Source organism: Hermetia illucens, chromosome 3 (assembly GCF_905115235.1).
Source record: "Hermetia illucens chromosome 3, iHerIll2.2.curated.20191125, whole genome shotgun sequence".
Lineage (NCBI taxonomy): Eukaryota > Metazoa > Arthropoda > Insecta > Diptera > Stratiomyidae > Hermetia > Hermetia illucens.
Genome location: NC_051851.1, coordinates 41,327,630 through 41,340,852, shown reverse-complemented (window position 1 = coordinate 41,340,852; position 13,223 = coordinate 41,327,630). Strand labels below are relative to the sequence as shown.

General features: G+C 36.2%; 2 protein-coding genes across 2 annotated transcripts in view; both read left to right on the top strand.

Moving 5' to 3' along the window:
• Positions 1-1,741, top strand: part of LOC119650608 (neurexin-1) — a 371,754-nt gene extending 370,013 nt beyond the window's left edge. Inside the window, exon 20 of the mRNA XM_038053478.1 lies at positions 756-1,741. Within this exon, the coding sequence (XP_037909406.1) occupies positions 756-934 (179 nt within the window). The 3' untranslated portion in view covers positions 935-1,741. The remainder of the gene's footprint in view (positions 1-755) is intronic.
• A 10,158-nt stretch (positions 1,742-11,899) lies between these two features.
• LOC119650993 (ATP-dependent DNA helicase PIF1-like) lies at positions 11,900-12,803 on the top strand. The gene is made up of 2 exons (XM_038054262.1): positions 11,900-12,289; positions 12,333-12,803. The coding sequence occupies exons 1-2, from the start codon at positions 11,900-11,902 to the stop codon at positions 12,801-12,803; spliced, it is 861 nt and encodes a 286-aa protein (XP_037910190.1).
• The last annotated feature ends 420 nt before the right edge of the window (positions 12,804-13,223 follow it).

Below are 13,223 nucleotides of genomic sequence, written 5' to 3'. Positions count from 1 at the left end.
AAAGAAGGTCGCAAAATCCATAACTAATAGTGTGCTCTCGCATGTAACCCGAAAGGCTACTTCAGAATAATGTTTTTCAAATATCAAGCGGTCACTTCTCATAAAAATGGAAGATATTGTATGTTTTGAGACTGATGCTTTGTATTGAAAATATTGGGTTTCCTTAGCTCATTCAACAGTTTATCAGTGATAGATTCACTGCATTCTTGGAGCTTTATCTTCGGAGCTTACTATTACAAAGAAAAAAATAATAAAACTGGAGCTACTTCTTGAAGGGACTGAAGAAACTATAATTGGAATTACTATTAATTTGTGCATGATACTCCCATCACCGAAGTAAACAGAGTAAAAAAAAATAATTCAAATTCAATCAGCAAATTTATTAGTTTTCATTCGCCAAATTCATTTTTGGATACCTGAGTTTTTTTTCTTCCTACTGTATTTGAAAAAAGTTGACTCCATCATTAATCACTTTATCGTTCGTAAATTATCACTATTACCATCGTACTAAGCTACACTGTCAAGAGATTTTTGGCCTTATTCTGGTTTCGGAATAAAAACGGATTAAATTCAAATTAAACCTAAATAATGAATGAAGTGAATACATTGACATTACTAATTTTTGTTACATAAATAGACTGAATATTCAGAAACCGAATAAAACAAAACAAAAATTCATCTAAGCACGAACACCATATGCAACCGTCTCAAATTTCAACTATAAATCACTGAAAAATGTACACTTTCTTTTCAAGTTTTCAGTACTATGGTCCTTTTTCTACTCGTTATTTTTATATGTATAAACGAAATGAATCTAATAATAAACCTAACTAGGAAAATATATGTTAAAATTAGCAAAAAGGAAAACAAAGTGTTAGAAATACAAACGTTATATATTGCATTTAGATGCACAAAGATTCAGAAACTGAAGTAACAATAACGGCAAAAACCGATAAAAGCTATGTATATTTCCCTTAAGTATCTAGTCAAATATTTTACGAAGCGAAATGAAAAACTTGTAAAAAATTAAATTAAATTATAAATACAACCAACCAATTTAGAAAGTATGAAAGAAGCATTGAGGCATATATGTACATGCAATGAGGATGTTAAACACACACAAATGATCATACAATGAGCCATACAAGAATGTAATAATGAGATAGGTTATCTGTTATACGAAAATATGGAATTTCACTAAACTTTTATTTTGCATGCGACTAAATTTTTCAATCATCGTCAGCTCAGTTTTGGCTAATTTAGTTTTCTCCCCTCGACGAAACAACAAAATAATAAATATCAAATATAATCAATGATAATTATCATTACTACTATTACTCATAAGTGAAAAATGAAAAGTGAATTTCTCATTGTAGAGAAGCGTGTATGTATTAGATTTGTAAAATAAATGGAATGACAAGTAACTTATTTACAGGAAAATTTCAATTGTGTTATTTAATTTTTTATACTTTCCGTTTTTCATGTATGTAGTATATTTACAATCAATAGTTTTTGTACGATGTTCTGAAATGCATAATATGAATCAATTTACCATGTGTATGTATATGAACACAAATATTGAAAGCAAAAGAATTATCTTTTTATTTGAAGCCCTCAATATATTCATGAATTTATAAGCACAATCTAGGAACAAATATCATGTTAGATGTTATTAATTTATGACGTATACATATATATCAGATCGTTTTTTAAATAAAAAAATGTTTCGTTATAAAATACATTTAATGGTGTTTTACTAAAGGCATGCATGTTAGGTGGGTAGGTAGGTATCAGTGGCCGCTCCGAGAAGCCCAATTAGTGCTTTGGTGCGCCGTTTTGATGCCACAAACTCCTACGATCGGGAAGCAGAGTCCAGCCGGCTCCGATCTTCAGAGCATCTGCAGAGCCCCAGTAGCACGTGCACACGGAGTTCTTTGAATCCTATTAAGCTTCATCCTATTGCATTTTTTCTTCAAAGCCTGCCACCATACAATAAAGCCGTACGTTAGGATCGGACGCACTACAGCGGTGTACATCCAGAGAACCATCCTCGGCCGGAGACCCCATTTCTTTACAAAGGTTCTCTTGCAGGCATAGGCGGGTATACAGGCCTTCTTAACCCTCAGTTCTATGTTCAATCTCCAATTTAGCGTTGGATGCAGGATTACACCCAGATACTTTACATTTCGGCAAAGCCTTCGACACTGATACTTCAAGATACTTCTATCCAAACTCTCCTTCCGCTTTACTTGTCCCTGTTTGCTCTATGCCGACGACCTGAAGCTGTTTTCCGCTATATATATATGGACTGTGTTTCCCTTCAATATGACCTAGACACTCTGGTCCAATGGAGCTCAACTAATGGTTTAGCGCTAAACGTCAGAAAGTGTCACTCTATGTGCTTTTTCCTAAAATCCTCACCCACTTCTTTCTCCTACTCTATTAACGGACATTCCTTATCCTGCTTAAATTCCACTCAAATCCTCAGAATCACTTTCGACAGTAAGCTCCACTATGACACCCATTGCCTCGAAGTCACCAATCAAGCAGCAAAATTGTCGCTCCTCCTCCGATTTTGACTCCACCCAACCTTCCATAGCTCTTTTCAATTCCCTCGTGAGAAATACCCTCGAGTACTGCTCCGTGATCTGGTCACCCTCCCGTAACTGTGATTGTCTTGCCCTTGCAAATGTGCAACGTAAATTCACCCATTCCCTCTTCTTTAAGAAAAGCTTCCCTCGTGTAAACTACCACTCCCGCCACCGCTTTCTGAACCTTCCCTTATTGCAAAAGCGTAGATCCTATCTGGATGCATATTTTTTAAACTTTCCTCGGGTCTGATGGACTTCTCCACCGCTAACGACATCACTTGCCGTCCTGCGTCTTATGACACACGTAACGCAGACATTTTCAACGTCCCCTTCGCAGAGCTGGAAGTCTACTTTCATTCCCGATTCCTAGGATTTGCACAAAATTACAACGCACAACAGCTTGGTCCTTTCAACTTCTCTACTTTAAGTAGTTTTAAGCATAGGATAAAATCATTGCTTTCTCCTCCTCCTGAGGACAATGAGTAATTGGAGTTTACTCCGTTTGTTGTCCCTTAAATTAAATAAATAAATCAATAAAGACGAACCGCCGAGCTTCTCGTATTCCGACTTGTTTGGGCCATTATTTTTTACTTTCAATGGCCAGCACTTGTTTAAATTCACGTCCAATTTATATGCAAAATGTATGTAAAAAATATTTAATACTAACTATCCTTGCAGGTGAGATAAAGAGTCTGAATAGCGAAGAATGTCTGTATTATCTATAGCTTCGTTTACAATTGCTCTCAACGTGTTTATTTTTCATACCGTGGTTAAAATCACACATTCTTCAAATAATCTAACTGAAACAAAGCGGGCGTAAAATCGTTTCACCTTTTTTTTTTAAATATCCAAATTATGCACATACATTTTCTTCAGACGAAATTAAAAAAAAAAACTCCTTGGAAATTCAGAAAAAGACTGAAAGTTGCCAATGGATATGTAATTTAAAGTAAAAATGTAAATACTTACTTGCAAAAATTCAAATACTTATATTTTTCATAGAGAGGACAACTAAAGCATATAATTTTCAAAAAATTGAAGACAAAAGTGGTACTCATCATCTGATGATGAAAAAATAGGGATATGATTTCGAAACAATTTATGAAATTAACTAATTAATGAATTAATACTCATACTGCCATGAAAAATACTCACTTACCTCTTGCTAAATTAACTATCAATATTAACTTTAGAATCTAATCATTTTTTGTAGTTTAAATTTATTTAGCGTCCTGGCAGCCACGAATTTTTCTCCATTTCCCAGAATTTTCAATCCACGGAATTTTAACTTAGAACTAATATATATTGATTTGACCTTTTTCTAGGGGTTTCCATGGTTTTTCTCATTCTTCATATCTTCATATCTTCAAGCTTTTGTTATAAAAGCTTAAAATCAAAAAATATCTTGTTAAAATGAAATGAAAAATTTTATGAGTCAATAAAAAAATTAAAATTTATAATAATAAAATCTGTTTCCATTTATAACAAAATTTCTTTTAATAACAATAATTAAATATAAAATATAATATATTTCGTTTATAATGAAAAATTGTCAATAACAATAAATGTATATAATTTATGGAACTTATTGCTAAGTTTAAAATTAAAACTGTACATCAGTATATATTATACTTTCAGAATATATATTTCTATACATAAATTTATATTTATTTTTGGCTTATTTCTTTTTACTTCTACATTTTCTTATTGGTCATAACCTAAGGACTTTATGTAATAATGCAAAATCTTTGTAGATTCAAAAGAAGACAATTTTAATGACATACTTATTTTTCTTTTCTTTACTAATCATTAATTAATTAATTTAGATTAATTTTCGTCACTAAAGTATATTTAATTAATATATTTGTGTTTTATTTCTAAAACTAAAAATTGCTAACCAATCAACCTAAACACTGTCTTTGAAAATTCGATGGATGAAATAAAATTTGTGGACACATCTATATTTTAGCAATTTTTACAGAACATTGACTATATTTTTTCATTTCAATTGACAACTCAGATAAAAAAAGCTGCAGAGCGTATCCAAGGAATCTATTTTAATCCTGATTTTCTAGTGTCCGCCGATCGCACGGGTCACGTATTTACGCTTTTCATTAGTATGATACGGAATAGCCGAGGAAATTCAATTATTTTTTCACATTTCTTTCCACCATTATAGTGTGTTAGAAATAGTATTTAAGAACAATTGTTCTAGAGATAAGTTAGTTGTAGAAATACTCTGCGAATAGAAAGAGCGAATATAATTTGTAACCCTATTACGGAATAAAAAGTATTCTACTAACTCAGTTGTTTTTTTTTCTCGCTATTGAGGAAGAGACAACATAAGTGACGCAGTCGTCCGGTTTTCAGTTCCGGTTACCACTAAGCTACCACAAAATACAACAAGGTAACAAACGCGAACGGTGCGTGACCGAAAGTGCCAACAGGTGGAAAAACGCTCCCTTTTATCATCGCAAAAACACGACAAGATTGCGAATTATATTGGACTAAAACGCCAGTTGTTTTAGTCTAAGCTTGACTAAGGCTAAAGCTAGGTAGTTGCTTGGGGTGTTATGCTCCAAACGTCCAAGCGTTTTTCCACCTGTTGGCACTTTCGGTCACGCTGCTCCCAGGGCAGAGGTGAGGCAGCGTCTGATGAGTTGCCTCTGCCCTGGACGAAACCGTCAGTCATTTTTTGATTTTTAATGTTTGGGGTGCTATGCTCCAAACTAGGGATCCATGGACTAGAAAACGTGGGAGTAAGTTGCTCCTCATTTAGTCCGATCCACCATCAAGTGGATGTGGACTTAGGATCCCGCATATCCTAAACAACTACCTAACATTATTCTAACTACTTCTCCAGTACTCAGACACCCGGATTTTGAAAAGAAATTCGTAATCACTACATACGCAAGTATGTATGTGATCACTACATACGCAAGTAACTATGGCTGTAGTTAGCCAAAATAAGCATCCTATATGCTACATCAGTAGAAGTAGAAGAAGTAGAGAAATGAACACAGCTATTGTGTGGGCCTTGAATTATTTGAGACCGTATGTATATGAAGGGATCATCAGCCCTTCAAATGGCTCTATCAAAAATTCAAAGGGAAAAACATAATCCCACGTCTACAACGATAGATTCTCAAACTAGGAGAATACACCATTAATCTGAGTTATATAAAAGGGAAAGAAAATATTCATGCAGATTTCTTATCTAGATTAAAGGAAGTGGATGAAGTAAACCCGATTACCATTCAAAACATACAGATGTTACCAAATAAAGTTCAGGGAGCTCCCATGTCATCATTGAATCAAAATCAAGATTTAATTTGCTGCTCTCTTTTTCCTATTTATACTAACAAGATCTTGCCTTGGGCTATACTCTTATAAAATAGTGCACTTAATGCATTTTCCTGCTTACATGCAAATGTGCCTTCGGCTGTTTCTTAATTACTTCGACAATACAAATTCTTAGTACTATACCAGTTCTTATTGCGGCTATCATTATCCGTATCTGGAAGGCAATTTTTGTGGCACCGTCGTAATAGAAAATATTTCAACTGAATTGGAAGTATCGTAAACAACCAAAGTGGTGATCCTGACGTTATTTGAACATACAACCTTCTGGTCTCGTTGATCGTTGGATGTCGATAGGTTCGACCTACTAACTGGTTTCGTTTTAAATAGCAAACTAGATCACGAATCTAGAAAAGAATGTTAAGACCAAATACTGGCGAACACGAAAATGCCAAGGATAACATTTTTTAAACTTAAAAAAGAATGAATTTCAATGTAGGAAGGAAAGTAGCCGCTTCTGTTCAAACAAAAGAACGCAAAACAAAATGCTTGAAGCGCAAACAATTTCATTATTTAACCAAGTGCCCTAAATTCGCAAAAATAAATGGAGGTCAACGCAATGAATTTATAAAAACAAACAGATTATGTTTCGATTGTTTTGGGGGTCACAGAGTTTATGATTGAGGGTTGACACCCTATACATATACCTACAATACCTACAATACAAATAGACACCTACAATACAAAATAAATATACCTACAATACAAATGGACACGCGAAAGTTAATAAATCGTGATTCGGGACGCCGCGAAGGATAACCCAAATCCTTTTTAACTTAAAACCTAAATTTTTCGAAGAACATAAGTAAGGTCTTAAGTTCTTTAAATGAGTGGTGAGGCTGCCAGGCACCCAGACTCTTAAAGAAAAATATATCTTTCTTATATATAAAAATCAATTGCTGTTCGTTAGTCTCGCTAAAACTCGAGAACGGCTGAACGGATTTATCTTATCTTGGTTTTGAAATGTCCGTGGAGATCTAGGGAAGGTTTAAAAGGTGAGAAAAATACGAATAATTGTCGGTAAAACCCTAAAAACAGCACTTTTCTTCTTCCCAAATAAACGTTTTTTTCTAAATAAAATTTCGAGTCAATTTGAACTTTATTGATAACAATAAAGTTCAATCACTCACTGTGTTCACCGGACCTCATATTACAACCAAGTGACAATATTTTTATTTCTAAAAAGACAAAAGACATGAAATGTTTCACAGCTCAGAACATGTTGCATTGGAAAATAGAATTTCTGTTTTTAGTATTTTTGTTTCTCACCGTTTAAACCTTCTCTGAATTTCCATAAATACAGGGTGCGGCAGCATAACTTCCTTTTTTCAAAACTCAATAAAAACTATTGTATACATCGGAAAATATTTATTTATTTTTTATAATGTAGGTACATGTGTAAAGTTTTTATTTACATTGTTTTGAAGATCAAATCTGTTAGGTGACGTCCCCCATTCTCCATATATTGCGTAAACCGATTTCTGGCGTTTGTCATGACTCTTGTTAGCATAGCAGGTGTTATGTTGGCAATTTCTTCTTGGATGTTGGTCTTCAAATCTTGTAGGGTTCTTGGACGGTTTTCAAAAAATTTCAAAAAACCCTACAGAAAAAAATTACAAGGGGACAGATCGGGAGAGCGTCCCGGCCATTCCAAATCGCCTCTATTGAGATAAGGCACTCTGGAAAGTGTTCCCTCAAAACAGCCATCGATGCTCTTGAAGTGTGTGCTGTTGCACCGTCTTGTTGGAACCAAATGTCCCCCAAATCCAAATTTTCTAGCCGTGGGAAAAAAAAATTCTGTAGCATGTTTACATAGCGGTCAGAATTCACTGTCACTGTAACCTCATTTTCCTCAAAAAACCAGGAACCAATAATTCCAGCTGAGGAAATTCCACACCACACTGTGACTTTGGGTGAATGCAAAGGCTTTTGATGCAATTCTCGAGGGTTGGTGTCAGCCCAGTAGCGCATGTTTTGTTCGTTAACCGACCCACACAAATGAAAATGGGCTTCATCGCTAAAAAAAAACAATAGCACCCTCGGGAACGACATCAAGAAGAAGCTCACACGCGTTCATCCGAGAATTGAAGTCACGTTCTGAAAGTTCCTCCACTATCGCCATCTTATAGGGATGAAAATGAAGATCATCACGAAGAATTCTTCTCACAGAACGATCGGATAGTCCAAGGGCAGATGCGTGTTTGCGCGCAAAACGCGGTGGCGATCGCAACATTGACGCTCTCACTGCTTCAATGTTCTCAGGTGATCTAATGGGCCGAGGGACTCCAGTTCTTCCTTTTGTCGCACTTGTAGTTTGTCTGAATGTAGTGACCCATGTAACAATTGATTTGCGATCTGGGACGGGAGCCAACGGGGCCAAATTAAAGCGATTCCGAAATGCACGCTGTGTTGCAATAACCGAACATCCGCTTGAAAAGTAAACCTCAACGGCAAAGGCACGCTCCTCACTATTCCAACGCATGATGGCCACTGAACCGTGTCGGGACAAAACTTTACAGTATCCCCTCTTGAACGAGACCACTAGCGCTCCGCTATGACATCAACTAACTGAGTGGCGCGCATTTTAAAAAAGGAAGTTATGCTGCCGCACCCTGTATTTCAAGACCAAACTAGACTACCTAGACCTAGACTAGATATTAAGTTTTGTTACAAATTAAATTTCTGAACGCAACGATAATATTTGACATTAGATTTGACAACCAACTAATATGTCGATCCATCCTGTTGCACTTTAGAACACGGAAAGATGTATTACGATATTGTGTTACGATATCTATGAGTGCGCGAGAACTTTCTTTACTTTGGCGATCCTTTGTGATAGTGACATTCCAGGAAATGTGCTCATTTTTTTTATATTTTGCGATTGTCACACTTTACTGCTAAATGAGCGAAAAACTTTCTCACTTTGATTATTTACAATTTACGATGCCGAGGAGAAAACGACCTGACTTAGGTCATCGCAGTCAATCAAATGTGTGAAGAGCTACTTCACGTGCTAACCGCACTGATGACCAGAGAGAGACAGTAGATAGGCTTAGAATGCAACGAGTTCGGGCACATCAAACACAACAACAGCAATCACGACATAATGAAATTGATCGAATCCGCAGACGGAATGCTCCTATGGTTCTTGAACGAGCTGCATTCCACTATGATCCGACAATTGATTATAGTGCCGACAAATCGGTAACAATTGGGGAAATGAAAATAATTTGTAAATATTGTAAGGCGTTAAAATACACTCATGAATCTACTGGATTATGTTGTGTTGGAGGCAAAGTAAAATTGCCACAATTGCTCCCACCACCAGATCCTTTACGACCTTTAGCTCTGGGATTGGAAATAATTCTAAGCACTTCCTGGCCAACATTCAGAAATATAAGTTGTTTTCAGATGACATCATTTGGCGCTACACATATTATACAGGACAATTTCATGCCCACTTTCAAGGTATTATATACCAGAATATTTTTTTATAATATTCAATATGTACTAAAATGTATGTATCGGAAATAATTAATCGACAAATTTTTAAAAATTACAGATACAAGGACAAATTTACCACTTATTGGGGACACTGTTACCAGTACCTGATGCAGATTATCAATTTTTACAAATTTATTTTATGCGCAATTCAGATGCGGAAGTTGATAATCGTTGTGCTCACAATCCAACAATGAAGAGAACCATTGTCCATGAATTACAAATGTTTCTTCATCAGAATAACAATTTAGTAAACATGTTTAAAATAGCATTGGATCGGATGCCATCTGATAGCCATAATATTATCATTCGAGCTGACAAAACACCTGCCGGTGAACACACAAGGAGGTTTAATTCACCTACCATTGACGAAGTGGCTGTTGTTATTGTGGGAGAAACTTTACAATCTAGAGATATTGTGCTTCATCGTCGGAATAGTGATTTAAAACCTGTATCTGAAACACACAGGAGTTATGATGCATTATAATATCCTTTGATGTTTTGGCAGGGGAAGATGGATACCATTTTAATATCAAAATGGTAAATGGAGTAACAGGTAAATAAATTGAACAAGATTAAATAATATTTTTTAATTCAATTCATCTAAGTAACAAATTAAACATTTATCATTTTTGATTCCAGGTGCTGAAACCAACAAGAAAGTTGGTGCTATGAATTTCTATTCATACAGACTCATGATCCGTCAAGGTGAAGTAAATCATATTTTGATGTGTCAAAGACTTTTCCATCAGTTAGCAGTTGTATGTCAAAATTGAGACTGAACGATTGACATACATCCGTTTGAACCAACGACAGCTACGATCAGAGGAATACATTCATCTCCGTGATGCTATAAATGCGGATGGCAATGTGAATAATGTGGGAAGAATGACAATTTTGCCAGCCACTTATATAGGAAGCCCACGCCACATGCATGAATATGCTCAGGATGCTATGTCATATGTTAGGCATTATGGCCGCTCAGACTTATTTGTTACATTCACATGTAACCCTAAATGGTTCGAAATCAAGAGGGAATTGCTACATAGCCAAACACCGGTTAATAGACATGACATAACTGCAAGAGTTTTTAAACAAAAATTAAAATCTCTCATGAATTTCTTAATAAAGCATTGCGTATATGGCCGAGTCCGTTGTTGGATGTATTCTGTAGAATGACAAAAGCGCGGTTTGCCACATGCACACATATTAGTCTGGTTAGTGGATAAAATAAGGCCAGATGAGATTGATTCCATAATTTCAGCTGAAATTCCAGATGAAACAGTTGACCCAAAATTGCATGCAGTAGTTACCAAACACATGATACATGGACCTTGCGGACTTTTCAACTACAATTCACCAGGTATGGTCGTGTTCCAAGCAATAACCAAGAGACCTGCCTGCTAAAACCATAACGGGAAATGATGGACACCCATTGTATCGTCGGCGATCAGTTGCGGATAATGGGCGATCGATAGTTGCGAAGGTAAGAGGCCAAAATGTTGATGTAGACAATCGTTGGATTGTGCCATACTCGCCAATATTGTCCAAAGCTTTTGAGACTCACATCAATGTAGAATATTGTAACTCTGTGAAGTCGATAAAGTACATATGTAAATATGTTAAAAAAGGTAGCGATATGGCTGTCTTCGCTGTAACCAATGATGAAATATCACAGTACCAGATGGGTCGCTGTGTAAGTAGCAACGAAGCAATTTGGCGTATCTTTTCATTTGCAATCCATGAAAGACACCCTACAGTAGTCCATTTAGAAGGAATGGTAAACGAGTTTATTTTAATGAATCGAACGCGGCAGACAGAGCGGCACAACATTAACAAGTTTCTACACAGTCGATCAAACTGATATTACACCTGGAATGCATCATCGAAATCGTTTCAACGTCGAAAAGAAGGAACACCAGTTGAAGGACGTCCAAATGTATTTTCTTCAGAAGCTCTGGGTCGCATCTACACAGTACATCCAAATAACGATGAATGTTATGAATCCAAAAGATTTGTGGGTTAAGTATAGAGATGACATGACAAACTTTGAATCCTACACTACAAATGACTACAGAAATTTACAATGAGACATTGATCATGATAGAAGATATGTGTTTATTGATGGCAAATAAAGTATTGCTGTGTTTGGGAATGACAGCACCAAATCGTCATATACACGATGCATTAAACCACGAGTTGCAAAGAGAACGATATTGAAGCATTGGCCGAAACAGTTCGTACAAATGTTTCACAATTAAATCAACAACAAAAAATTGCGTACAACACCTTGATAGAAGCTGTGAACAGTGGATCTGGTGGAATTTATTTCCTTGATGCTCCCGGAGAAACCGGAAAACCGTTCTTAACTTCATTGCTTTTGGCTTTTGACTCTGCTAGAAGGCGGGCGAACTGCACATTCTGCCTTGAAATTACCATTAAACATGCGAACCACCGAAACACCAATTTGCAACATCGCCAAAAGTAGTGCAATGACCAAGATCCTACAGGTATGCAAATTGATTGTTTGGGATGAATGCACAATGGCCCATAAGAGGTCACTGGAGGCACTGGAGAGGACGTTGAAAGATCTTCGTGACAACCAAACTCTTTTTGGTGGGGCCATGATTCTGTTGTCAGGTGATTTTCGTCAGACTCTTCCAGTTATTCCCCGATCAACTGTTGCTGATGAACTAAATGCATGCCTACAATCATCGAATTTGTGGCAGTATGTAAAGACACTCCAATTAACAACTAACGTGCGAGTATTTTTGCAACAAGATGAAACTGCGAATGTGTTTGCGAAGCAGTTGTTAGGCATTGGAAATAATAAAGTTGCAGTGGACACCTCGAATGGATTCATCACGTTACCCACAGATTTCTGTCACATCACACAACCCAAAAGAGGAGCTTATGGGTCGTGTTTTCCCAGATATAGCGCAAAACTTCAATAACCATAATTGGCTGGGTGAACGAGCAATATTGGCGGCGAAAAATAAAGATGTCGAGGATCTCAATGCGACCATTCAGAATTTTCTTCCAGGACAATTGGTTTCCTTCAAATCAGTCGACACCGTTATGAACCAGGATGACGTAGTCAACTATCCCACGGAGTTTTTAAATTCACTGGAATTATCTGGATTACCACCTCACAATTTGCAGTTAAAAATAGGGTCAGTTGTCATGATGCTGCGTAACATTAATCAACCTCGACTGTGCAATGGAACAAGACTGGTTGTGAAAAAGCTGATGAATAACGTCATTGAGGCAACAATCATAAAAGGAAAATACAAAGGAGAGGATCCCGCGGATACCGATGATTCCAACGGATTTACCATTCGATTTTAAACGCTTACAATTTTCACTACGTCTGGCCTTTGCGATGACCATAAATAAATCGCAAGGACAGTCGTTAGAAGTTTGTGGAATCAACTTGGAGTTTCTCTGTTTCGCGCATGGACAATTATACATCGCGTATTCGCGTGTCGGAAAACCGTCTTCTTTGTTTATTTACGCACCACGAAACAAAACAAAAAATATATTATAGTTTATGAGAAAGCTTTAAATTGATTAACATGATGCAGTTCATAGCAGTGTGTGTCTGTCAATATCAAATTTAAACCTTATAAATAGCCAGTATCTCAGGAAAACTCTATTTTGTAATTAAGCAACATGATGTGTCGAAAATAATAATAAAACTTCATGCTTCATTCACAATATGCTTTTTTATTAAATACGGATTCGTTTTGTTTGTTTTAAAATTATTTT